Source organism: Fusarium venenatum (assembly GCF_020744135.1).
Source record: "Fusarium venenatum strain MPI-CAGE-CH-0201 chromosome Unknown EDB82scaffold_1, whole genome shotgun sequence".
NCBI lineage: Eukaryota > Fungi > Ascomycota > Sordariomycetes > Hypocreales > Nectriaceae > Fusarium > Fusarium venenatum.
Window position 1 is genome coordinate 9,777,364 of NW_027072129.1, and position 25,601 is coordinate 9,802,964.

General features: G+C 48.3%; 5 protein-coding genes across 5 annotated transcripts; 1 reads left to right on the forward strand and 4 right to left on the reverse strand.

Annotated features, from left to right (window-relative positions):
* Nucleotides 1-33: 33 nt before the first annotated feature.
* Nucleotides 34-2,718, reverse strand: EDB82DRAFT_492056 (ammonium transporter AmtB-like domain-containing protein). The gene is made up of 4 exons (XM_025736686.2): nt 2,068-2,718; nt 1,771-1,835; nt 948-1,708; nt 34-897 (listed from the first exon to the last, which is right to left on the reverse strand). The coding sequence occupies exons 1-4, from the start codon at nt 2,296-2,298 to the stop codon at nt 320-322; spliced, it is 1,635 nt and encodes a 544-aa protein (XP_025588006.1). The 5' UTR covers nt 2,299-2,718; the 3' UTR covers nt 34-319.
* Nucleotides 2,719-4,592: 1,874 nt separating this feature from the next.
* Nucleotides 4,593-6,454, reverse strand: EDB82DRAFT_492059 (uncharacterized protein). The gene is made up of 3 exons (XM_065608403.1): nt 5,463-6,454; nt 5,133-5,396; nt 4,593-5,080 (listed from the first exon to the last, which is right to left on the reverse strand). The coding sequence occupies exons 1-3, from the start codon at nt 6,243-6,245 to the stop codon at nt 5,003-5,005; spliced, it is 1,125 nt and encodes a 374-aa protein (XP_065465921.1). The 5' UTR covers nt 6,246-6,454; the 3' UTR covers nt 4,593-5,002.
* A 267-nt stretch (nt 6,455-6,721) lies between these two features.
* EDB82DRAFT_458483 (uncharacterized protein) lies at nt 6,722-11,200 on the reverse strand. Its single transcript, XM_025736664.2, has 2 exons — nt 10,273-11,200; nt 6,722-10,156 (listed from the first exon to the last, which is right to left on the reverse strand). The coding sequence occupies exons 1-2, from the start codon at nt 10,812-10,814 to the stop codon at nt 7,192-7,194; spliced, it is 3,507 nt and encodes a 1,168-aa protein (XP_025588004.1). The 5' UTR covers nt 10,815-11,200; the 3' UTR covers nt 6,722-7,191.
* Nucleotides 11,201-14,105: 2,905 nt separating this feature from the next.
* Nucleotides 14,106-17,688, reverse strand: EDB82DRAFT_534151 (mediator complex, subunit Med16). Its single transcript, XM_025736653.2, has 8 exons — nt 17,289-17,688; nt 16,886-17,240; nt 16,577-16,829; nt 15,872-16,522; nt 15,702-15,821; nt 15,539-15,652; nt 15,208-15,489; nt 14,106-15,151 (listed from the first exon to the last, which is right to left on the reverse strand). Exons 1-8 carry the CDS (start codon nt 17,459-17,461, stop codon nt 14,241-14,243), a joined length of 2,859 nt encoding a protein of 952 aa, XP_025588003.1. The 5' UTR covers nt 17,462-17,688; the 3' UTR covers nt 14,106-14,240.
* A 4,558-nt stretch (nt 17,689-22,246) lies between these two features.
* EDB82DRAFT_422993 (uncharacterized protein) lies at nt 22,247-25,542 on the forward strand (the record flags this gene model as incomplete). The annotated part of the gene is made up of 2 exons (XM_025736642.1): nt 22,247-23,140; nt 24,085-25,542. 2 exons carry the CDS (start codon nt 22,247-22,249, stop codon nt 25,540-25,542), a joined length of 2,352 nt encoding a protein of 783 aa, XP_025588002.1.
* Nucleotides 25,543-25,601: the final 59 nt, after the last annotated feature.

Here is a 25,601-nt window from a genome sequence, read left to right on the forward strand (position 1 = left end):
AAGTCTAGGTTTCTTTATGAGCGTGAATATCATGGAACAAACGTGCTAATTATTGATGTTAATTAATTTATACAATACTAACTTTTGTTTTGTTTTTGTGTTTTGGGTTTACACCACAAAGAAACTCCATAATATACTATACAGCCAAACAATCCTACTAAAAATGGTTGAAGAACCAGGGTATCTAAAACTTAATAATCCCAAATCATGGCGCCGTTAGATGCGTGTAAATTGACTCGACAAATGCCCCTTTCACGCTGCTGTTGTGTCAAGTATTAAGCTTCCTCTTTCGTTGTGTGAAGTCTTGCAAGATATGACCTCACTGGGGGAATGCTACAGGAGCATGGGCAGGCTGGCCACCAAACATGCGAGCATCGATCATGGGGATATGGTTCTTCTCGTAGTGTTGGAACGCCGTAGGATCAGCTGAGTATCGGCTTCCAGACTCGTTGTCCATGTCGCTGACAACTTCTCGGGTGAGCTCGACATAATCATAGGCAAACTCTCCAATCTCAGCGTCGTCGATGCCCTGAATTTCAGCCTCCCCGTCGACACGTAGGCGTAGTCCTGGAATAAGGTTCATAAGGAAAAGAATAAGGCATGTGACGGTAAAAGAGTACAGGCCTCCGCAGACCGAGTCGGCAAGCTGATAACCCATTTGTGCCCAGTGATGCTCGACCCATCCACCCTTAATGCGAGAGTAACCGTCGAGAGCGGCGATAGTCGGGCTGGCAAAGAAGGCGGTGCAAATATTGCCAATGAGACCGCCGACACCGTGGACAGCGAAAATATCGAGGGCATCGTCGATTCCGAGAAGGAACTTGACCTTGGTAGCATAGTTCGAACCGGCAGCACCAAGAGCACCAAAGATAACAGCGGCCCAAGGAGGGACATAGCCTAAGATTTATTAGAACATTATGTTGAACAGAAGGGTATGGTGAATGTACCAGAGCCAGGGGTGATGCAGACAAGACCAGCAACAACACCGGAACAAAACCCAACAGTGGAGAACTTCCTCTCGAGGCGATAGTCCAAAAGACACCAGGTAATTCCGCCAACACAAGCAGCTAGGTTAGTTACGAGAGCTGCCATGACACCGCGGAGGTTAGCTGAAAGGGCGGAGCCAGCATTGAAACCAAACCACCCGACCCATAGGAAGACGGTTCCAGTCACGATATGAGTAGCATTGTGTGGGCGGTAGTTGAGCTCATGGGTTCCATGACCACTACGCTTGCCCAGCATCATGGAGTAAGCCAGAGCAGCGCTCCCTGAAGCAATGTGTACCGGGGTACCTCCGGCAAAGTCCAGGCCGCCCATCTTGTTGGACCAACCATTAGGGTTCCAAGTCCAACATGCGATGGGGTCGTAGACGATGGTGGCCCACACGAAGATGAAGATGATGCAGGGGAGCATTCGGCCACGCTCGGCGACGGCGCCAGTAGCGAGAGCGACGGTCAGGGCAGAAAACATGCCCTGATACACAGCAAACATCATGTCCGGGAGATGCGCCGAGCCCACCGAAGGACGAGCCAAGACATCACGGAATCCAAAGTTGGCCAGATCACCGATGAAGGGACCAGCCGTATGAGAAAATGTAAGTGAGAAGCCCCAGAAGAACCATTGAAAGGTTGTTACTGCGGCGCTCATTACTGAAAGCCATATCAGCGATAGAGCCGATTTGCGACGAGCGAGTCCTGAATAGAAGAAGCTACAAGGGGAAATGTTAGTATGAGCTAATAAAACAGCGGATAAGAGCGCCAAAGGACTTACCCGACGCCAGGAATCATTAATAATACTAGAGCAGTGGCTGAGAGCATCCACGCGATATCTCCAGCCTGTGTTGTTGCGGGCGCAAAAGGTCAGCTTGCGGGCGTTGAAAGATATGGAGCCCCACTGGGCAGTTTGACTGTGTCTGGTCTGGTCTTACTATTTCTCACTCACAGTTTCTCATGAGACGAGAACATTGTGAACAGAAGAGAGACAGACGAAACAGATCAAGGGAATGGATCAAGATGAAGACCAATACAAAGGATAATGTGCTGGTGATAGAGCAGAGAGTAGACTTACCTCGTACCAGTCATTGACATTCATATCGAGTGGATTTGCACCTATTGCTCCTGTACCGTTATACTTGAGGTTGGTTGCTCCTCTGGCGTCACCGTCGCCTCCCATGGCCGCGACGTGATTTCTGGCTTGGGAGGAGTGATATACAAATAGAAATGCCAAAGTTGAAGGATTAAACAGCGACAGGGAAGTCAAGGTCGAGACTGGTGAGGTTGCACGACGTGAGAGTGACATGCTGGGCAGAGTCGGCAGAAAGAGAAAGGGAGAGACAGGTCAAATAGAGTGAGAGGTCAGAGATAAGAGATTCGCAGGGGGTGCGACTCGATGCGATTGGGTCCTCGATTATTTTGGTGTTGAGAGAGTCCCAATTGTGAGTGTGAGTGTGAGAAGCAGAGAGGCTTGTCTGGTCTTGTCACTGAGATTTTGGTAAAAAGGGCGCGATTCCGGTTCAGGCGGCCGAGCAGGCAGTGAGACGGGGGGTACAGAGATAAGAGATCCCTGAAAAGACTGCTCCTACAGTTGGCCAGTAATGGGCAGTACTGTACTGTGAGAAAGCCTAATGAGCTTGGCTGATGTAGTATATGGTTCCTAAGAAACACCCCCTGGAGGCTGATTGTTTTAAGAAAGTAGGGTGAAGGAGTCTAGAGATAAGACAAGTCAGGTCAGGTCAGGTCAGGTCAAGACAAGACGCGAAGAAAAGGGTCCAGTCAGTTCAGTTTAAAGATCCTGGTATTGTCGTGACGTTTTTTGGGGCGACACAATTGAACTAGATAGAACTTGGACTAGTTGATAGAATAAAACAAACCAAACCACTATCAAAAAGGGCACTGTAATTCTGTCAGGTTTCAGTGGGGGTTCCCCGGACTAACAAACCAGTCCAGCACAGTGAACAGACGCTTGTCAATTTGCGGTAACCTCAACTAAGAATTGCCACTTTCACTCCCCTTCACTCTCACCACAAAACTTCCTCATAAACAGACGTCGCCCGTACGAAGTGACAGGAATTCAACTTGCGCGCGCTGCTTTCCTCCTCTTAACCCAGATTCATTCATGACACGCCATCTTAAGTTGTCTACTACCTACCTTGGTAGCATCTACTATCCTCAGTTCTGCTAGTCCTGGACACGATCCCAAGCCCCCGGTATGCAGGAACAACTCCTGCCTGGAGTACAGATGCATATCAAATCTTGCTCTACAGGTATCCGCTATTATCTCGCTTCACTATCCCACAGTGCTTCAGGTAAAAGTCAAGACAAATGGCCAAGAAACTCTTCTGTAATGCTGCCTTGTCTGCCATGATAACCCCAGATATTGGTACTGATAAGACCTGCACATACCCCAGATCCTTCATGTTTCCTTTGGGCCGGATGCCCCTGAATGCTTACATGACATTGTGTAGATCCCATGGGGCTTTGGTGTTGCTCCAACCAGCCAAACGCTCGGCTTCTTCGACGACCAACTTGATACAATAGTGTTTATGATAGTCGACCACTCATGTACTCACCAACATTTGATCAGTTATCCTATTGCTCTCGCCCTCGGCTTCGTTCTGAAAGCAGCTCTCAACCTCTCATTCACATCTCGATACAAAAAGAAAAGAGAGAATACTACCAATCCCGAGTCAGACATAACGAAACCACTTGCGGCCAGCCTCACCCAGGGTCTGTCTGTTGTCTGATAAGGACTTCCACCTTGATTGGCCATGCCAAGGTGTGGGGGGACATCCATGATCCAGCCTCAGCTTCAATAGACCAACGGTGACTCGACTCTCGGTGACCACAAACATCAATGCGTCTGCATCTGCGCCTCGAGCTTTCTTTCCTTCCTTCCTATACTGGATCGGCAGTTTCAGCGATACATGATAATACTCGTACCACTCAACTCTCAATTGCTTTTTCCTCGTTGGATGTGATATGATATTCGATATCTAGCCCCATGACATACGGTTAGAGGCGATGTTGGGCTCATTTGCTTCTGTCAAAGCGATGGATGATAACCATCTCCGCGGTCAGAACAGTAATATATTGTACCATATTTGTGTCAAGATATGTTTCGAGGCCCATGGTAGCCTATCATTGCACTGCCTCTCCCAAATGAAATGAAGTCGATACATCAAAGCCTAAAAGCAGATGGTACCTCATCAAGGATGAAACAAGAGTCAGCATGATACTATTGATAACGAAGATGAAATTAGTAATGAGGAATCATTACGTTGTAGCAACTTAATCTTAAGAAACAAAATGGGCAGTGTACTACTCTCAGCTCATGTACCCCTTTTCGTATGCAGTCAAACTAAACATTGCTATCACTCAGCAGTACAACATACTTGCAAGAGATTCTATTTCTACAATTAATCGAAAGTCAGTTTCGCTTGAATAAGCTTGCTATCCGAGACTTATTTCTATTTTCATTTATCCTAGTTTGGTTTGCAGCGCTGTGTCACCTAAACCAAAGATAGTTCATTGTCTTGATGCACATAAACATGTTGCAAGAAGACAAGGGGCAGCATAAAAGTTCCAATACCCCTATGGAATGACAACGTCTGTTAAAAGACTTGGCTAGGAGCGTGTGTCAACCTCTGAGCTTTAGGGTGGGAAAAAAAGAATCAACTGGGGCTGTATTCTCAAACGACGGAAATCGAGTTACTGGTTTTATTTATTACGCTGATTGTCCAGTTCTCTGATCTATTGTAGAGATGCAACTACAAGTTGGACGGTGCCTCGCATGTGTGCAACCCGCAAAGCTGGGCTAGAGTATATTCGCTCAAGTCAAGATCCGCCTCGTGCTTTTCCGTGTGTGTTACCAAGTCCAATCTATCTGCAGCATTTAATGTATTGTGTCTGCCTACATTTGGCAGTGCCCGTAGTAAGAGACCGATGATGTAGGGAAATATAAGATAGGTTGTCGCGACGAATAGCTTGTGGGAGTACCGCGTGTACTAAAGGGGTCTCTGCATAAGCTCCCGTCTTCTCGCATACCATACAGGTGAGATATAGGAGGCGGTGGAATAGGTGATCTGGGTATTCTAATATTAGCCAGTCGTCCTCGAAAGTGCCCTTAAAACTTACCGTCTCAGCAATATCGATCAGTGGTCCAAGTGCCGAGATACGAACGAGCATGTCGAATACGCCGAGGTTGTCGCTTGTCAACCACAACGCAGGCCAGCAAACCCAGTGGCCGATCTTGATGTAAAACATACATTCGATCAATCCTCCGATCGAGCAGAGACCAATGGCTCCCATCACTGCAGATTTCCATGGGCCTGGACCTTCGTCGCAAAATACACAACAGTAGGTAAACATTCCAAGACCACAAGCCTCAATATCCCATCGCTGTGAGGGCGAAAAACGATTGTGTTAGCAGGTGTAGAATGTTTAAAGCGCATAGTAGAAACTTACAGAACACCTCAGCGGCTCCAGAGTGCCTAAAATCATGAAGGTTATCAAGACTCGTGCCACCATCTGGTCGTAATCCCCTCCCAGGTTCTGTTCAAGTCCAGGTAGTTTCTCACGAGTGAAAAGAAGTATGAGGCTGAGGAAGTACAATTCTTCTAGATGATGTTCAATGAAGTAGCTCACGGCTCGCCTGATTGACCCCTCCCAGCTTATAGGAGGGGTCTTCTGAAGTCTTTTCCTAGAGATTTTGTTCAGGTCCAGCTGTACCGGTGTTCTATTCCTGTTGGATCTCACTTTTCCGTTTTGTTTCGAGCTGTTTATGTTTTGGCTCTGGTTCTTCTTATTCTGAGCCGAGCCGTTCCTGTTCTGATTCGAGGTGTTCCTATTCTGGTTGGAGCTGTTCCCATTTTGCCTACGAGCCTTTCTTTGAGCTCTGGCCAATCTCTTCCTCGCATTTTTGCCATTTCCATTACCGTTGGCTTTGCTGTTGACGTTGCCGTTGGTGGCTGTCTCTGCAATGGACTCTTTTTCTGATTGATCTGGCTGCGCTGAAGTGTTAAGACCGCTGGGTTTCGCTTCCTGCTTATTCCTCTGTTTGGCGTCTTCAAGTAATTTCATCGTCCAGCGCGAAAGGAAATATAACACCAGACCGACGATGGGAAACTCAAAATCGTTGAGAATATCAGATATGAATCCACGATCGGCGAGAATCTTTCGGAGCGCGGCTAGGGGGGGTGTTGAGAACGACACCACCCAATAAAGGATGTGATGCCTAAGAGATATCATCGTGATCAACAAGAATTAATACAAGAGGTCGTGATGATAATCTTGACTGAGAAATGCAAGAGTACTGAATGTGCATACATTGTAAGAAACGAAATGTTGATTCGTTCAGAAGAGTGCACAAACGACAAAGAAAAGGTGCATAGGATAGCAACTTCCAAATGCATTGGGTGATAGCCTCAATAGCAGGTGCACACGAGAGGGACCAAACAAACGGCAGAAATTGATTTAGTTTCTACCTGCCCATTGTACTTCACATCACATGAGCATAGCAAACGATTGATCAAAGTGCGTAATGCGCACTAGTGTGCAGTTTCTAACAGTAGTTTATATTCAGACACAAGAACAAGACTATTGTGTAGAGGTTGTATACAAATGCTTGAGTTTATGAAATGATGCCTATCTCGTCCTTTGAGATTGAAGTAACTCTTGGATGATTCACTGTTATCTTAGTCACAGAGTATAACTCAAAAAGTTGTGTTGAAGCATTTATTACTGTACTGTACTGTAGACAGTTTCTTGCCTGGCCATCTATCCTTCTATGATACAAATGGGCGGCACGTGATCCCTCACCAATAGCCAAACAAGAATACAAAACATTACATGTACTTGATAAACCACGTCCCTTTTGTGGATCGCGTTTGGTGTAAAACAGGTGTCCAAAAATCCTTCCCAAATGCTCCTTTTTCCAATGCACGCGCATGTATGTGAGAAGCGGTGATGCTTCCACAAGAATAAGTACCCAAAATAGTACTCCAAGACTCGATAAAAAGCCGTGTAGAAAGTACGCAACCGTTCTGGCTGCTGAGAATCATTACTGAATAATGATAAGAGGTAAAAAGCACAACTCCGGGTCGCTAAATGCATCACGAGCACCAACTGTAAAAGGTACTCCCATCATGATAATCCAATTAATGTGGTCTTGTTATTTTCCCTCGGTGCTTCTCTTTTAGACGTTGCCACTGAGCGTCCTGAATCTGTCCTCAAAAGACTTAACTTGCTCCTCCTCAAGGAGTTTTTGAAGGCGTCGTGTTTCACGAACGGCAGCCTCTCGCTCATCTTGAAGGGTGAGCACCTCAATCTGAGCTGTGCTCATTCTGGCAATCACATCTTGCATATCCTTCTCAGCGTCCTCGAGCGCCTTTTCTAGCTCAGTCACTCGCTGGCGGAGTACCTCCATCTGCGCAGCTTCCTCGAAGGACTTCTCGCTCAAGCGTGGGGACCGGAGCGATCCAGGGAATCGAGGTGACAGGGGGCTGAGAAGTGAAGGCTTGCGGTTGGCCTGGAAGCTAGGAGATCGAGGGCCATAGAAGCTGGCATTGTTGCTCATACGCTGAAGCTGAGCATTGTGGGCGTCGCGGATAGCGGTAATCTCATCCTCGTGACGGTTGACTCGGTCCTCGGATGCTGTTTGGGCGGCAATAAGCTTCTCCTCCATGGACTTGAGGCTAACTTGGAGACCAGCAATGCGATCCGAGTTGCTCTTACGATCGTTGTCGCCTCGAATAACAGCGTTTGAGAGGCGCTCTCGGAGCTGTGCGTTGGCTGCAAGCTGCTGCTGGACTTGAGAGGCGAGCTCTCCAACCCGACGGGCCGAGTCATTGAGCTCATCAGCAAGAGCGCGTTCACTCTCGATACCCTTGGTCTCAAGTTCGCTCATCGTCTCGTACTGACTTCTGAGGCTGTCAATTTCAAACTTGGCGGCATCACGCTCAGAGACTGCAATGGAAAGAGTGTGCTCGAGACGCTCAACAGCAAGCTGAGTCCTCTCATCCGCTCCGGTCTCATGCTCAAGTTCCTTGATTCGTTCAAGCGACTCAGCATAGGCGGCCTTCAATTGGTCATATGCCTTTGCAAGCGACTCGGATGTTACTGGTGTGCTACCGAATGAATTGCTTCCAGTGCTTGAGCCACTTGAACGAGCGAAGGAGGGGGGAATAAGGATGTCCTTCTCCTCCAAGAGCGCGCGAAGCAGGGCAATTTCCTGCTCGGCTTTATCCAGATCCATTTTGAGACCACCAAGACCGCTTTCCACCTGCCACTTCTGCTCAAGGGCATCTTCAGCTCGGCGACGCAAAACGTTGATCTCAGTACGAAGGTTGGAGATTTCTCGTTCGAAGCCGGCCTTGCGTGGGTTTGCTGAAAGGAGCCTCTCCCGTTCATTCTGTAACATTCTAATCTTCTTCTCATTTTCGCGGTTTTGGAACTCCTGACGGTCGAGAAGGTTCTTCAAGGCGCTGTGAAGGGCATCTCTCTGAGCCTCGACATCCTTTAATCTCTCGGAGAGTGCTTCTCTGGACTCGGTCTGCACGTTTTTAACACTGTTAGATCTAGACAGACCTGAAGGGCGCTGGCCACGGAACGAGCCAGTGGCGACCGAGTTGGATCTAGCAAGGCCGCCACCGAAGCCACCAGACATGGCACGAGACATGCGAGTGTTGCTAAGCGACGGCGTAGGGGAACCAGGTCTCGATCCGCTTCGCAAGACGTCGTATTCCTTCCTGAGCATGTGGAGTTCCTGCTGCATCTTTGAAGACTCATAGGTCAAGTTGGAGTATTCAGCAGCCTCTATCTCAAGGCCCTCGACACGAGCCCTCAGCTGGGGAACAACCTCATCGCGGAGGTTGTCTCGCTCGCTGGTAGCCTCGTGGAGCTCTCCTCGGATAGCGTTGATGAGGTCCTCGAAGTTGTTCTTGACAACGCGCTCCTCTGATAACCGCCTCCTGAGGTCGCCGCAGGTGGTCTCAAGATCCTTTAGTCGTCCACTGGCGTCTTGGTTGTTCATTTGGACAAGGTCAACTTGCGACGCCTTTTCGGCAAGTTCCTTGATCTGCTGATCAAGCTCTTTTCTTCTCCCCCTCTCATCTTGGAGTTTGTTTGTGAGTTCTAATCTTATCGAAGCCTTCTCTTGTTCAGACCTCCTTTGAATCTTTTCAAGTTCCTCTCGACTCGGCTCGGTCTCGCTCAACTTTGCCGAACTGTAACCTGAGTCGGAGTAGTAATCGCTCGACCTCTTACCAGGGGCCTGGGGGTTGTTCATCTGTTCCTGGAGCCGGTCTACCAGGTCTTCCAGGTCCATCTCGCGCCGAATGGAGCTTGCCAGCTCGGCGCTGATGGCTTTTAATTCGTCTTCCATTTCGTCGATTTGCGCGTAAGCGGGGGACTGTAGAACCGATGAGTATGAGTTACGATAAGTCAAGATATCCGTTACACTGGCGGCATATTCTTGATCGATGGGTTGAGGGTTGCTAACCGTATCATTGGCCGCGCCGTACTTTGAAGGAGATAACGGCGAGTATGCGGACGAGAATTCCGTCGCAGAAGGTGAAGGTGAGGGCGCTGCCCAGTTGAAGAGAGAAGCAAATGGTGAGTTCTGGCCCGGCGACTTGGGCAAAGGCTTGTTGAGCTGAGGCGATGGTGTGTTTTGGCCAGATGGTGAATGGGTATCATCCGGTGATGAGTCGTAGTTCGCAACGTCAATTGTGACCTTGTCGAGCTTGAGATGTGGCGGAGCTTGCTTTGGAACAAACATGGGAGCGGGAGCCAGTTTTGGGTGTGATATAGTATTATCGGATGAAGGCGATTGAGCTCTTTGAGAGTCAACTTCAGAGTGGTTTTTTGGCTGTGTTGGTTCGGCGGGGTCAGGAACAATGACAATTTCTTTGTCCCTCGAATTAATATTTTTGGTTTTCTTGTCTTCGTTCTCGTCGTTATCGTTTTCTGTGTCACTCCCATCAAGGATAGTCTCGTGAGTAACGTCTGGTCCAGATTCTGATTTGGATTCGGATATCAAATCGTCATACCCATCCAGGACATCTGAGAAGTCAGAGCTGGAGGCAGTAGGGCTGTGTCCTGGAATGTTCTGTGTTCCAGGGGTTGTCGCGGCAAGGGACGCCAGGTTGACGTCGGGAGCTCTAGAGAGGAATTCGGGTCAGCAAACGCTTTCTGCAAGGGAAGCCAGGGGAGGCAAGTTGGCCATGTGAGACATGACGACAAAGAAACAAAGAATACAGGTGAGGGCAGAACTCACTGGGCGGTTTGCGGCCCGTTGCGAGAAGCGGAAGAAAATTCGTAAAAGGTAGGACTGTCGATAAGTTCAGGCCTAGAGAACCTTTGGCTCGGTAATGGCAAGTCAATGGGCGACGGCACAGGTGATCCTGATGACGAGAAGCGCAGAGCAATCGCCGATGCGGACGAGGAGAGAGGTTTGCGCTTGATGAACCCTCCAAAGGATTGAACAGAACCGGAAGGCGAGGTGACAGAGTCGGGGCCGGGGACGGAGGACGAGCCGGGCAGGACGTCGACCGTCTGAGATCGAGCGAGAGTTCCTGAAGATCGCGGAGCGGGTGCGGGTACGTTTGATTCTTTTTGGAGTTGAAACGAATGGCTCGATGCTGAAGAGGACGGACGAGAGTCGGCGTTATTATCGACAGGGTAATAAGAGGTTGAGGTTGCAGCAGCAGAAGTTGCAGATGTGCCAGGAGGTGTCTTGGTATCAGAACGAGTATCAGAAGATGCAGAAGGCTCCGTTACTCCAGACCCCGGAGCGGAAGCAGCCAGGGCGGGTTCCATATTTGGAAGATATACCGACCGGTCCTCGCCAGTAGGCTACGAAGTACAGCACAGGACCAAAAGGACGCTTCACAGCAAGTCTTGGTCTTGGGCGGCGGTAAGATGAGCGGGCGATGTGAGAGAGAACGGTAGAGAGGTGTGAGGAGTGGGGGTGAAGTTGTAACGGAGGAGGGTGTGTCGCACGACACGACGCAACACAGACGCAGACACCGACACTGACACACCAATAAGCCAGGTATAAGTTACAGGTAGTACTTTGTACAAGTGGTATAATCTGTACAGTTGGTAGGTAGATGGTGTCTTATCACCGGAATAAGAATCATCAACGGGTGAGGGAAGGGAAAGAAGAGAAATTTGGCCCCTGGGGAGAGGAACGAAGCGAAGGGAACAGGAGCTTGGAGCGATGGCTGGGTACTATGCACGATAGTAGTTTAGGTAGTCTAGGCGGTTGATTGTAAGGTCAGGGGTCCAATTATGTTTTCATTTGATCTAAGCTTAGCTCGAATTAGTTTAGGAAAAGGGGCATGGATTCGATTCGATGATGACGAAGGTACCCCTGCACTAAACACCCGCAAGGTCATAGGTAAGTTTACTTTGTAAGGCCGATCGATCACTATGTGAGGGGCGAACTGCATCTCCCAATCTCATGTGAGGGCTCGAAAAGAATGGTGAGGCTTGATATTAGAGCTGACTTTCCAAGATCGCATGTTCGCATGGCATTGGATCGTGGGAAAACAAAGGGAAATAAAACCCAGCAGATAATAGCCGCTCAATGAACCAATCAAAGCATTTCTGTACCTGAAAGGTTAATCGCCTAACCAATTGCAATTAAACAACAAGGATGTTCTGGTGAAGGTGGTGACCAACGGAAGGGATCCACTGGGAGGGATTTGCCGTAAAGTACCTATACTAGCGCCCTTTTCTAGGCGCTACCATAACAAAACCTTCAGGGGGAGCGACCTGTACTACCTTGACATTAAAGGTGATACAAGATCCAATTACATGCGCCGCGCAAAGAACGGTACGGCATTCAATCCATTTCAGGCTCTATAATCCTTTCAAGTGGAGGAGTATGGCAAGTATCATAATACCACCTTCCAAGTCTTGAAGATCAGTCTTGTCCCTTACAAGTACGCATAGACACATTCAATTAGACTCATAAAAGTCCCCTATATCTTCATCTCGTCTCGTTGACCAGATGGGACGAGAGAAACGATCTTGTCATGGATCAATCTGTGGCCAGTGCCTCAGGTAGCTCAATTGCTCAATGTCGTTCAAAGGCCGAGATGTGAACAAGGATATAATGCCAAATTTGGAATTTCAAGCATGTCCTTGGCCTCTTCGAGTCACCTGCCGCCCTCTTTTTAGAAAAATAAAGGTGATGCGAGGCGGAAAATTGTGTTACCGTTATATTAAGGCGGCGGCTATCGAAACGTTTCCACGATTCTATGCATGTGCGTGTAACCACATGTTAAACAGTGGAAACTCTCTTTTTTTTTTGTCTTCTTTTTCTTTTTCCTTTTTCTATGCACAAGTTTAAATTCTCCGAGCCTAAAAGAAAGGTTGCCTACCACTGCCAGTAATAGTCCGTCTTGTATAGGTAGGTATCTACCGTCCAGAGTATGATGCCAGGACAACATTGATTTCTCCGGCAACACATTCAGCTCAACCGCCTCATGATCCAGGGGCTCAGGTAGCGCCCCTAGTTTAGCGAATGAGGTGCTAAAGAGTGTCTAATGAGCTATAGAATACCGAACGAAGTAGGCCACGACTGGTTGCGTTTAGCGCCTGGCAAACATTCATGAAGAATCTCACAATTAACAGTCAACTCTAGACTCACTCCGTTTCTTTTTATACAGCTCTAATAATAATTGTACTTTCTATGAGTCACTGGCGGTGAGGGTACAAAATCCTCACTAAGCGCTCTGTTAAACAAGACTCCATCTTCAGCTCTTGTTTGACATGATCACTAGAAGAATAGGTTGACATCTCGTGGACTAATGATAATGTCTAAGTGTTACAACGGATTCGAATCGCAGGGTGCCCCTTGTTACACACCTTATCCTCTGTCCGTTTTCAGGGTCTTTCCCTTAGATCCGGATCACAACTGGCTTGAACTCTATTGCTGTGACAGGCAGGGTCATCGGCGGTCGAGTATAACACAGTCGATGCTGATATTATAAAAGATTCTAGCGATGAATAATTGTTTGTTTTCGCGATAATGCACCCAAATTAACAGGCCCGACCTGCTGTCGTTATCATACAGATGGATCACAAATTATCCAACACTATTGAAAGCCAAGCATCGTAGTCACTTGGTCTAATAAAGATGCACATCATCCTGACAGGGGTACATTGTAGTACAGGGTATCTGTGCTTTTGCCTGAAAACTCAAGACCAAGCCAAGTTACCTTGAACAACAGACTTGTCCTGAAACGTTCATATCTAATCTAGTCAAAGTGGCACCATTAACCGCAGATCTTTACAATTCTCACACAATCACTGTAACGCTTCAGCTTTATCACACGTTAGCACATTGAAAACATGCTTGAAAGGACAACAGATGCAACTACTGACCTTGGATAACCTCCACTGACTCGAAATTAGGTGGCGCTTAGAATTGTGACGCTGCCAGTATTGAACGCAGATCGATCTTTCTTAAACACACTCCTTTTTATCACATCAGCTAACGAGGCGCTATCGTTGCTGTTTCGACGACTGCTCCAAACCAAGTCTGGCGCCATCACATCCTAATTTCCCATGGGGTATGGGGGGTAATAGGCCGCCTCTCTGAAAACAGGTAGTCGATGCGTGGTACAGTCGGGCTGTTATAGGGTATTCGTTTCGTGTTAGCCATGAATCGTGACATGTTTCAATGCACGACATACAAGGACACGACGAACTTGATTAGCGAAAGGCAGTCTGATGCTAGTTTGTCAGATGACTTTAGAAACGGTTCTCGTATCGGATACTGAGTTTAGTCTGGAGGCTGTTATGGTGGCACAATGACGGCCATGTGCTGCCCCTGTTAGCAAGACATGGCTATACAGAAAGTTGCTGTCGAGAACACTAGCCGAGACCCTTGATCAGGGACACGCACCAGATGGCAGGTGACAGGTACCAGCAACCTGGAATACCAGAGAAGTTGTGTACTGAAACAGGCCACTGATGAAGGTAGGCATGGTGATCATCAGCTAGAGTTGAGCCGACACTACTAGTCGACTCATCGAGCCACGCCAGAAGGAATGTACTAATACATCACTATGAAGGGAGAAAAAGCACGATATAGTAGTGGCTTACCAAAAAGCGAACTATGCGTATTCTTAAGCTCTGTATTATGAGACTATTTCGTGATATACTTCCATTTCAGCAACACCATGCACCAACTTCTACATCCAATATAAACGCCCTTTATCCATCAATAACTCACGCAACGCTTCCTTTGGGAAGCAATGTCCATTGCCCTCCACAAGAACACTTGCGCTGCTGTGCCAGGACAAACGTAAACCCAGGTCTACTTCCAAAGATATCCTCCATCACAGCAGTGCACCTGGAGCAGCGCCTCCACTGTTTGTTGGGGGAGGGTCTAATCTGCATCCGCTTGAATACATCGACATAAAGCATGCCCCGTGCCTTCTTCGCTGTCAAGCTGTGTTCGTCATCCTGGACTTCGAGAAGATCGTAATTTGCAAAAAACAGTCGGCCCGGATCTACAGCGTTTCGAAACGACGGAAGATCTGTGGCGAAGAACTTCTTGATGATCTGAATAAACGCCGAAGGGGGTGACCCTGACAGGAGCATGGAGAGTTCTATCTGCGAGCGGGTCGATTTGACCGCCATGTCGATTTGCTTTCCTTGTGGTGCGTTCTGCTGACTCTTGACGAAGTTTGGCAGGAAAATCTGGTAGGCTTGTCGTATCTCCGTGCTGAACTCAGTGAGGAGGGTTTCAACCTCGGAAACCTTGACGAGTGCGGAAGATGTCACCTGCTGCATTGCTTGATATGCCTGCTGTAACTGAGGGGCCGCCCTGCCGCCCGAAGCACCCTCAACAACAGCTGATTGCCTCCTGTAGAACTCGATGGCCCGGCCACTCAATCCTTCCAAGTGTGCCAGCCTTCTGCAAACTGCTGAAAGGAATCCTCGACTGGATGAGCTCATTAAGAAATGAAGAGCAACGTTGTTCTTTTCTTGGAGATAAGAAGCTACCTCATGGAAGCGCTCCCGAGTCAATAGTGCTTGAAAATGACTGTCGTTCATAAGCTCAAAGAGAGAGTCCATGAGCCAAGCGATTAGATCAAGTGCCCACTTTGCACAGCCAACAAGTGTCGCCATGACCTCTGTATTCATGTTAGTAGCTGCCAAAAATGTGCGTACCGTGTCCGCTATAACTCACCAGGTTCATCCAAAGGACTGAGCTTTTCTCTGACCGTAACAGGCGTGTTGCTGGCAATAGTGATAAGAACGACCACGTTACGGACGTTCAGAAAGAGCATGGAGAATTTGCCTAGGAAGGATCGGGGGCTGCAATCTCCACGGAATCCAAGCGCGTTCATGATGCTGAGGCAGTACTGTAGAGAGCCGTTTCGAACAAGGGAATCGTGATGAGTGTCTTCTGAGTAGTCGATCTGGATTTTAAGGATCCTGATAAGCTCGGTGACCCAGTCTTGGACAAATCCTGCTTTGTGTTAGTGATATACATAGTAATGACTGGAATAAGCACACACTCTTCTTTGTTGTATACGGCCTCACAATGGCAAGTATATCATCGTAGTTGTTCTGGTGAAACATGGCTGGCGCAGCAGTGACGCACAATGCAGCAATGCTACCAGCATAATTGGCTATAACTGGTTTAGATATGTTTGTAGTCAGTAGTGCGAATGGACATACCGTCTTGCATCAAATTTCCAATATCACCATGAGGGTAATGTAGCTTAGTCCATTTGATTTTGCCGTCTTCACCCATTTGCACCATCGAGCAATATGTGGGCGAGAAGGCGATTTGTTGACCTACAAAGAATGTCAGCCAAGGTTATATGGATCGCAGACGGTTTAATTACATGGTCCTTCATCTGTAAATGTCCAGCCAACTTGCCGAAGGTTCATGATCTTATTCAATTCCTGAATTGTGTATATTTCGTCGAAAGTTAGTCGATCGCGGTACTCTACCGTACCGTCTGCGAAAGCGAGCACTAAGACCTTGCCGAAAGTGAGGGTGTGGAACGCAACAACAACTTTGTTGGCTGTAATATGTGCGACCTTACGCAGTTGTGTGATAGGAGGCAGTTCTGAGGAAATGCTGTTTCGTCGACTCCCAAGCTGTTCCCAAGCCGATGATAAATTCTGCCGTTGTTCAACAACCTCCCAACGGTCGAGAACACTTTGTGCAGCCTGGTAGGATCCCTCACTAGGGGTACGCGACTTCACCGTGACAACCATAGGTGACGTGGGATTCTTTCCAGTATTATCCAAGATAGAGGGAAGAACCTCTAGGTGGGAGAGTTCGATCATTGATGTGTCGAGACTCGAATCACCAGGGCCGCCCTGGAGCCAGTTTGTAGTAGCCAAGTGTTTCTCAACCAAAGACGGGCTCAGGTTTCCTGCAGGTCTCCCTGGGACTTTATCCGCTTGAGATGCTTGGCCCCATTGGATCTCGATCTTGACGAGCCTCAATTGTTTAGAAGTTGTTGCAAGTGCAAGGAGTAAATACTCTACTAATTGTTAACGACAACACTTCGGGCAGGCTGAGAACCAGATAGACTCACTCTTTTCAGACGTGAAAGCCGCGTGTGTGATGAGTTCATCGGAAGCGCTTATACTTTCGAGTTCTATGGTTGTCTCTTCAATTCGACTGTTATTTTGTGACCAGAACATCCTGAGAACACCATGCGTAGTGATGGTCAATAGAGCGCTCTTGGCCGGGCTGGGATGGGATGGCCCTCCGTGGTGAACGAATGAACTTTCATAAGTATATCCGTTGGTCTGTTTGTTGGCCGGCCCATACATGATATTGTAGGACTATCCATATCACGGTTAATAAATGGTTCAAAGCAGAAGTTGTTAAATAGACATACCTGTTGATTCGAAGGCGCAACTGTGAGCCAATATGCACCGACGATAGTATGGACATCATCAATCGGATCGGCGTCCCATTTCCTTTGGACAAAGGGATGGTTGAGGGTGATGGAGAAGCTAACGATAATGACACGACCGGCCGCATCAATCACGGCCAGGTCTGGAGTACTCGTGCCAGCCCATGTCAAGTGAACGATGGGGACTGCTGGAGTACCATTGACAAAGGGACAAGTGGTAGGATCACTCAGGTCCCATGAGCCATCGTCTGGAGAACGTCGCAGGTAACGAAGTTCGACATTCTGACCATCGGGGGTGATGTTGGCAATTGTGCCTGTCCTTGACCATGCTACCGCTCTATTGAAAGTTAGTCGTCTGGTACTAAATGATTTAGGGTTACCATACTGGCAACACCCTCGAATCCTAATGTCGTCCATCCGTTGCTGAAGCTGTTTGGTTTGTGCTCGCCCCGGCAGAGAAAGACCGACACCGACAGCATCGCCGAAGAGGTCATCAACGTCATTGAGGTCTACTGGCATGGAATTGTCCAGCATAAGCGGCATCTTTTCCGATGTCATGAGAGGAGTGAGTACTGAGGTACTGGACTGGGGGTATCAAGAATGTAAGGGTAGTGATAGAAGCGGAAGAGCAGAACCAAAAGTTTAATGAATCAAAAAATGGAGATTGAGCATGATTCAGTGATACAAGTAATTAGGTTACAGCGTGATAAAGTTTAATGCGAGAGTATGATTAACTTCTGCTTCTGCTTCTTCTCCTTGAGGTTGAACGGGTTTCTGGGTAGGTGAGAAAGGCTGAAGACTCCTCGAGGCTGAATTAAGAGGTGTCGTGCAATGACGTCTCTCATTGGTTGGACAAACTCCTAAAGTGGATGCGAGCTTGGATCCAATGAACATGTCGCGTCTCGTCGATTCACGTGTCTTGTCGAATTCAATATCAGCCATGAATATATTGTTTATATACCTACCTGTTAGTTATCAATGAGCGCATGTTGGTTGAAAATTAAAGTCAAGACCACTTCGTACTTGAACTCCGCAATCGGATGCAGCTTGCCTGCAGACGGTCGCCTCAGTCCAGACGCTCTAGAATGGACGTCGAGCAAAGCCCTTACTCTCTCTGCAGGTTTACCGTTTTGGCCAAGGAATGGTCTTGTAAAACTCTTGTACTACCTCACCTGAATCTGAGTCTAGAGGACACTCTTAAGAACACAGTATCAATAGGTCGTTGTTGAATTTGGGCCCTCGGATAGGTACATAGAACTGCACTCTGGGCTGGGGTCTGCTGGTGCTCACCACACGACTCAGTTTACATGCTACTGACTTGTTTCTCCCACATTACACGATCGTGCTAGAAGCTGGACCCTGCCCTCACTTTGGCATCCAAGGAGTTCTCTGTATTGGCTACAGTTTGTTGGTTTGCTGAGCGTCTTGGCAAGGGACCATAGTTGGCCCTCACACCAGCCATTCTTTCACCACAGACCTTTAAAAGCACATGTACCATGGATCTAGCATACACATCCCCATACGATGCACGAATGTACTACGGAATACGTATTAGGGCGTCTGGAAGCAAACTTTGAAGCCCGCATCGCCTTGCATCGTCTGTGCTTCTCCCCTCCTGCCGTGATCCACACTCGGCCAAACAGTTTCAGGTATATGTATCTGTACAACTAGACTGCATACGATATCCATCGGTGATAGCTTCATCTCCATATTTATTACACCGCATCGTCTTTCTAGTACTCATGCGGATATTGATCCGTGATCGGGCTGAGTATACGTTTGCTAAATCAACAAAGCCGCGCAACCCGCACTTGGGCCGATGATGTTGCCGGAAAGTGACACTCAGCAGTAGATACCGAGTATCAAAAGGTAAAAGTTTCGTTCTCGCTCAGAACTAACACAGTTGAGAAAGGATATCATCATATTCATGACATTAAGCAAGTGGGCCATGACTCTCAACCGATCGCAACGGGGTACTTGTTTAAAACAAAAATTTAACATACGGAGAACACCAGTTACACTGACTTACACAGACCGCAGCCTTTTCTGTAAGTGAAAGCCACCAAGAGAGGCACTGACTCAAAGGCAGACTTCGATATTTCTACCATCATACTCAAACGTGTCTAATAATAATCACTCGCCCAAACCCGGGCTTGCAAGGTACCAGGCACAATAAAGTTCGTCAAGTTCGTATCAAGATCCCAAGAATTGGAACCACGATGACCCTCACATTACACATGAATCGTGTTACCCGCTGTACTTCATATAAATGCCCTGCGTTGCACTGGGGCTCTTGGGTTGTAACTGCATGCTATCTATGTGAACATGGCTGTGCAACCTGTGGCAACGTGAACTCGGAAAGCCTGCACGGCCAGCTACGTCTAACTCATGGCAATCACTGCGTGAGATTGCATAGTTGCTGTAATATGTTCGGGGTTTGATTTACCGAGTTATTACGGAGTAGAGCGGATCCAACAATACCGGTTTGTGAGGCTTACGAACACTACTAGGTATTGACCAAGATGATAATATATAGGACACACTGTCATTGATGTTTGGTGTTGTCCAACGCCAGGCATTGTTGCGGCACGGTATATGCGTGTTCCAGGAGTTTGCATCGTTTGATGTTGAAGTTGACGTTGGGCTGAATGATGTTGTCCAGGTTGTTCTAATCAGCCTGCCATCGTCCACTTAGTTCAGCGGGCTCCCCGAAGATCTTCAGAACAAATGCTACGAGCTCGGGTCAGATCCCTCAAAGAGATACGTTGGCCGGCGGCAAAACTGTGCTGTGATATTTAGGTGATTCAAGGGTCTTGGCATTGGACAGTTCTGTGGTGGATGGCAGCATGTCGCTTAAACAGATTTGAATGGCAGTAAATCCCTGCTTGTCAGATTAGCAGTCTGTACCCCCTGCATCATGATAGCGTTGCATGCAAATCTGACAATTGCAACATAAAGGGACAGACTAGTTGAAGTCTGGTAGTGATGGGCATCAGCAGTGCCTTGTGACTTTCGTTTTGAGGTTGTTAATCTACTAAAAGTCTCCTGTGGAGGTGATGATGATATTTGACAGGCGACAGGCAAGCTAGAAATAGACTAAGGCAGAAGCTGTGACAGTCGATACCAGTAAGACAGAGTCCAGTCAAGCTGGGATGTGTGTTGTTGGTTAATTAACAAATAATAATAGTCAGTCCCAAGGTTTCATTGACGGATTTCTTATCACATTAGCCAACTCGACGTGGCAACCTTGCCCATGAGACCATGAGACACGGACAATAATTCTCAAATGATGTGACAACTGGTGTAATGCATTGCAATACTTTGGTTTGCGTTGCGTTGCATTGTGCGCGTCGAAAATTGGGCCATAGCGACGACACGTTTTCCTCCCGTGTTGCAAGGAACGTGGATCTGCGCATGTTTGCTTTTTAGAGCGCTTCAGGTAGGTATGTATGCATGTATGATCCTCCCGTGTGCTGCTATATCAATGTTGTCGCTGTGTGTTGTTCGTTCACTTGTGGATGGATGTGACAAGAGTAAGGTCCGATGAAATGCGGGTTTTTGTTTTAAGCCTTTGGAGTAACGGTTGCGGTCGTGCATTGGTCCCGTAGCGCTGTATCAGCTAAACCGAAACTGGACTAAACCACAAGAGTCGGGGGGCTCGTTACAGTGGACAGCCACCCAGAAGCCAGACTATGGTTATGGTGATACCTAGCTCAACGTCCATAGATGCCTGGGCTGGGTCTAGTTAGATCGGTCAGCATCTTCACGCCCAGTCAGGTACCGTGCAGTGCAGTAGTTTCGGGCCTAACGAATGTCTGCCCGGGACCTTGGGACTCCGGTTACATTGCTAGCTTATAAGCTAAACAGAGTTGTCGCTGAACAGTAAACACATGGACAGTCAGCATGAATGCCGACCGACACAATTGGTGACTGCAACTCGACTGTGTGTGGGTTGCAAAAACGGCGAATCGGCCTAGATGGTATACACATATACTCTGATATTATCCAGGAGTTGGCAGTTGTACCGAGTTATTTCTAGAATGCCGTATTAAAATGATGCTTGCAGGGATCGAGGGTCGAAGGCTGATAGGATGGGATGGGATGGTTAGAACGGCCATCGACATATTCTGAAGCACCGCCGTGATTCTCAAGCAAAAACATGTTCGTGTCATCCTTGCACTATACAAATCTGGAGTGATGCCGAACTTGCGCCCACAAAGAGGAGGACAACACAGCACAGCGCAGGACACGGCACGGCGCGGCGGGATACTTGGACTGAGCTTCTAATAATTGTTACTCTCTGGGTATTATCATTATCTATGGGGATGGGGTAATGCACGATGTTTATTAATTAGTTAGGTATCCCTACTCATCTTGCCTGTGTACTCAATTAAAACCAGGTTGGTACCTAGGCAGAGCAGACAGTTGTCTCCTTTCTCTCGCTTTTATTGATTTTCGTCGTCTTTCCTCTTTTGTCGTCCTTTTCTGTCGTATCATATGCAAACTTCAGGTACTAGCCTGTATTTTTCGACACCATCTAAGACGCCATTAACTAATCGTCGATTGTCAATTGTTTCTCGGTCGTTTCTACTCTAACCCTCGGACAAGTACTCTCGTCAAGCCTCACGCCTTAACGCTCGATCGCTCTCGGAAGCTTATTCTGCCCGACGGACCTTTCGAGTGATTGGTAAAGAAGAGGTCCCATAGGATTGAATTTGACGCCGCGCTCTCGCTTCCAACTCGTTGTTACCTTATTTCCCATTAGCTGCGCTTGGCTTGGTTCCCATCTGGTAGAGGGACTCTCTACTGCAGATACCGTTCAGAAGTACCTGAGTTATCATATTGTACCCGCCCATCATCAGTCTTAGTTTTACGGCACTTGGCGACGATTTGGCGACGACTTCGGGAACTGCAATCACCTATGACGATGACCTATTCAAGCCGTTGAATCATTTGGGGAAAAAAACGCGAAATAGTAATATCTTTCCTTCAAGCTTCCCCACGATTTACCGACTCGAACCGACTCACTAAACCCGCACTTTTCTTCACTGTTACCAGCCTGCAGTCAACCACTTCCGATCGCCCAACCGACTACTACCTACCTACCTACCTACCTACCTATCAAACTTCCATCAAGACCAGGGCGACCGAGGGACGGTGGCCTGCGGGGGGCCAACTTGACAGCAGTGGACCTTGCATCGCCGTTCCTTTCCAGTTCATCCCATGATCAACGTTGGCTAGTCTACTCTGAATCCAGCCGTCTCATCACCATTCCCTGTCAACATTGCGACAACCCTGCTGCATTTCCTGCTGTAACCCAACGATACTCGACCTGACTTCGTTATGGGCCAGGGTGATGGGCTCGCCGCGTTGGACTTACGGCTTCGGTCGAGCGACGGTTACTGGCCGAATCCGGGCACGCCAACGGAGTCTATTGACAGTAATAGCATGAGCCTGAGAGATAGCAGTAGTCTCTTTAATCAGGGTCCAGGTGCCCTGGATGATATTATGAGCTTTCTCGACAGCGAGACCCTCGATTCTTGTCCTGAAAGTTTATCTCATCGTCTTCATCCCAGACCTCTGCATCATTACACAAATCAGCCAAATCACACAAAGGGCCGCATACATGCAGAATCTTCGCATGCGCATGCATACGATATCCAGAACATGCATTCCCAACTAGAGCGCCAAAAGCCACCACTGCAGCCGCAACGCCAACGCCGTGTTCCCACAAAGCTTGACACTAGCGACTTCACACATCATGTTGATCAGGATCAGGATCAGGATCAGGATCAAGGCCTCGGCGATCTCAGCTTTCTGCTGCCATCACGTCCCATGAGTATTGCGACCACCGCTATGACGACAACCACGATGGACAATGGCTTCGAGCCTTACCCACCGCCTGCGCGGCCCGGGAGGGAGCAGATCGGGTTGCGTGTCCCGCCAGATGCACGACCTGGTCGTGACAGTCTACGATATAATTCGCAACAGTACCGCCTCAGTGCGATTGACACCGAATGTCTGTTTCCTGACGACGGCTTATCAACATCGGACCGGCGTCCATCGTCTTCACGCAGTCATCTTGTTCAATGGCGACGCAGTCCAAGTGCCAATTCCGACTCTGTCAAACACCCGAGGGTCTCCTCTGATCTTCAACCTCCAACGCTGGATAACCGGCCTTCAACAACGATCACGAGGGAAGAATTCGAGTCTCTCCCACCGACAATACAGCGGAAAGTAAGTTCATACCTCTCATTAGTCTGCGGATCTCGTCCGTTGTGTTCCATGTTTTGTTTCTGCTGGTCTTCCTCGATACGACGGTAAGGGAGCAGTAAGCGAAAGTCTAAACCGCTAGATATGCGGTCAACGGATTGTCGTTGTCATTGCCATACCAATCCGCCATCATCACTCCCTTCTTTACTACGAACAGAGTTTTGCACCTCGACAAGTGTCTTTTCTCGTCTTCTATGGGTTAAGTCGTGCAGTCCGGCTCAGGTAGAGCGGCCCTGAATTATCATGACTTGGCAAGGTTAAATTCGACCTGCGTCTAAAATGGATGGATCCTCCTTTTTGGACTTACCAGGATCAGTTGCAATCACCAAAAACCAGAAACCCAAGGGACCTTGAGGGGCCGGGGGACCATCAGTAATCGCCAACAGAACCCACCGTCCCACCGCAACAGCCTTGACCTTGCCCTGTCTGTCTAGCCTGGCGAGCGGTGGCCGTTCTGGCGGCTCCACGCACTCAGTGGGTTCAGTGCTTACCCATTGGCCGATCCCCCCGGTATCTTGTATAGGACCCAATACCAAGCTGAGCTCTCCTTCGCTCAGCAATCACATCCCCCAAAGAGGCGTTGTGATGGCGCCCAGGACTTGCAGTTCCTGGACGATCCATGTATCAACGTGCTTGTGCGCCCGACAATCACTAGGCGTCATACACCCCAAGACACATTCGAGTCGTGCCCCACGAGCCATTAGTTGACGGCTCACTGCCCTATCTCTACCGCTTCGTTCCTGAATTGAGACATATCCATTCCGATTCCAGTTTCGCCCCTCTCTCGTATCTTTAAGAACTAGGGAGTCCCTTTTATTGTTTATGTGCCTTATACTTGTTCTGTTTACTTCAATATTGGTTCCTTCACATAGTTCTGTTACTTCATACTAAATATCTTCCCTTTCCAGTACTTCTCAACTATCGAGCGATCACAGTTGGCCCACTCTCCAGACTTGGGACGACATCAGCGATCCGGGAGCGTCGGACAGGATCAACTCCTCACACCCTGGTCATCCCTTCCAAGGCCTAGAAGAAGCTACGAGCCTCAAGAAAGGCCTATTACTTCGGATGCTTCTTTACAACACTTGGATCGACCACGTATTGCTTCTACAGACCAACGATTCTACGCCAATCTGCCCGAAAAGATAAAGCGTCGGCATCTCACAGACGAGGAGCTCCTATTCGCCTATCAATCACAGAAAACCCCAACTGAGACCACAGAAGAGCTGCCAGATAAGACAGGTATTGAGTGGCAATCACAAGATATCATGTTGCAGTCCCCAATTCCAAGCCCAAGGTTATCCAGTGGGCGATCGTCGTACTCCAACATGCTGCCACGTCAAAATGATAAAACGGCATCAAGCTCAGAAACGACAAGACCGGATTCTTTCTACGATAGCTTTCGGTGGCTAGACGACGAAGAGGGACTTGATCTTCGCCTGTATCTAGATGATTATCACATTGGCCTGCGCGAGGAGGTACCGGTTCCCAACAAGAGCCGGAGGCCTTCATTTCGCCGTCATTTATCTATCAACAAGCTGCCATTTGGGAGGCCATCTATGACCTGCGACAGACTTACACAAGAGGAAATTCTACCTTCCCCGACTTCTGCTGCTGCTCCCCCTGTATCGCGCAGCTCCGTTATCGGCCCTTTCAGCCACGGCCGCAAGAAGTCAAGGGCTCGAGCATTGTCGTTAATATCTGCCAACAGGCAGAGTATGACTTCCCCCTTGGCATCCCCAATCGATCCTGCCGCTACTCACTATCAAGACCCTGAGGCTCGAAAGAAATTGCGAGAATGTCTAGCATCACCACAAAAGTTTGATGAAGCTATCGAGTTCGGGTTCTTTTCCAAAGACGGAGGGTCGAGGCCTCAGACGGGAGTGTTCAGTAAGAACACGGTTCATCAACAAGACAGGTTACGCAGCTTCCTAGAGGATGACCGATCATCCAAGTACAGTGATGACGCTTCAGCAGCCGAGCCTGATTCCCCAAAGACGCCTCAACTATACGACAGGGCACATCAAGTTCGATCTGTGAGGAATAGTATCGAACACTCTTCCCATTCCAAGATGGACAAATATATGTCGGATACGATGGCAAGTCGAGAGATGACTCTTCGCATGACCTTGACGAGACCAGATCTTCGGCAAAGCGAGGACCAAATCTATGGTTGGAAGCAGGGTAGCAGCCACGGGGGTCCGAGCCGCGACGAACCTGCCTTGAGCCCGGCCCTATACTCTCGTGGCGGAAACCCTAAACAGAGCATCGAGAGGCAACTTGCTGCTTTTGATCAATGGGAAGATCACCAAGAACAAGATAGCGGTGCCGTGAAAAGGCTTTGGAATCGAGTCAAGCGGTCTTGATTGGCCACAAAGCCAAACCCTCGAAGCCACGCATTTGTTATAAAAGTAAAGTCATCCGT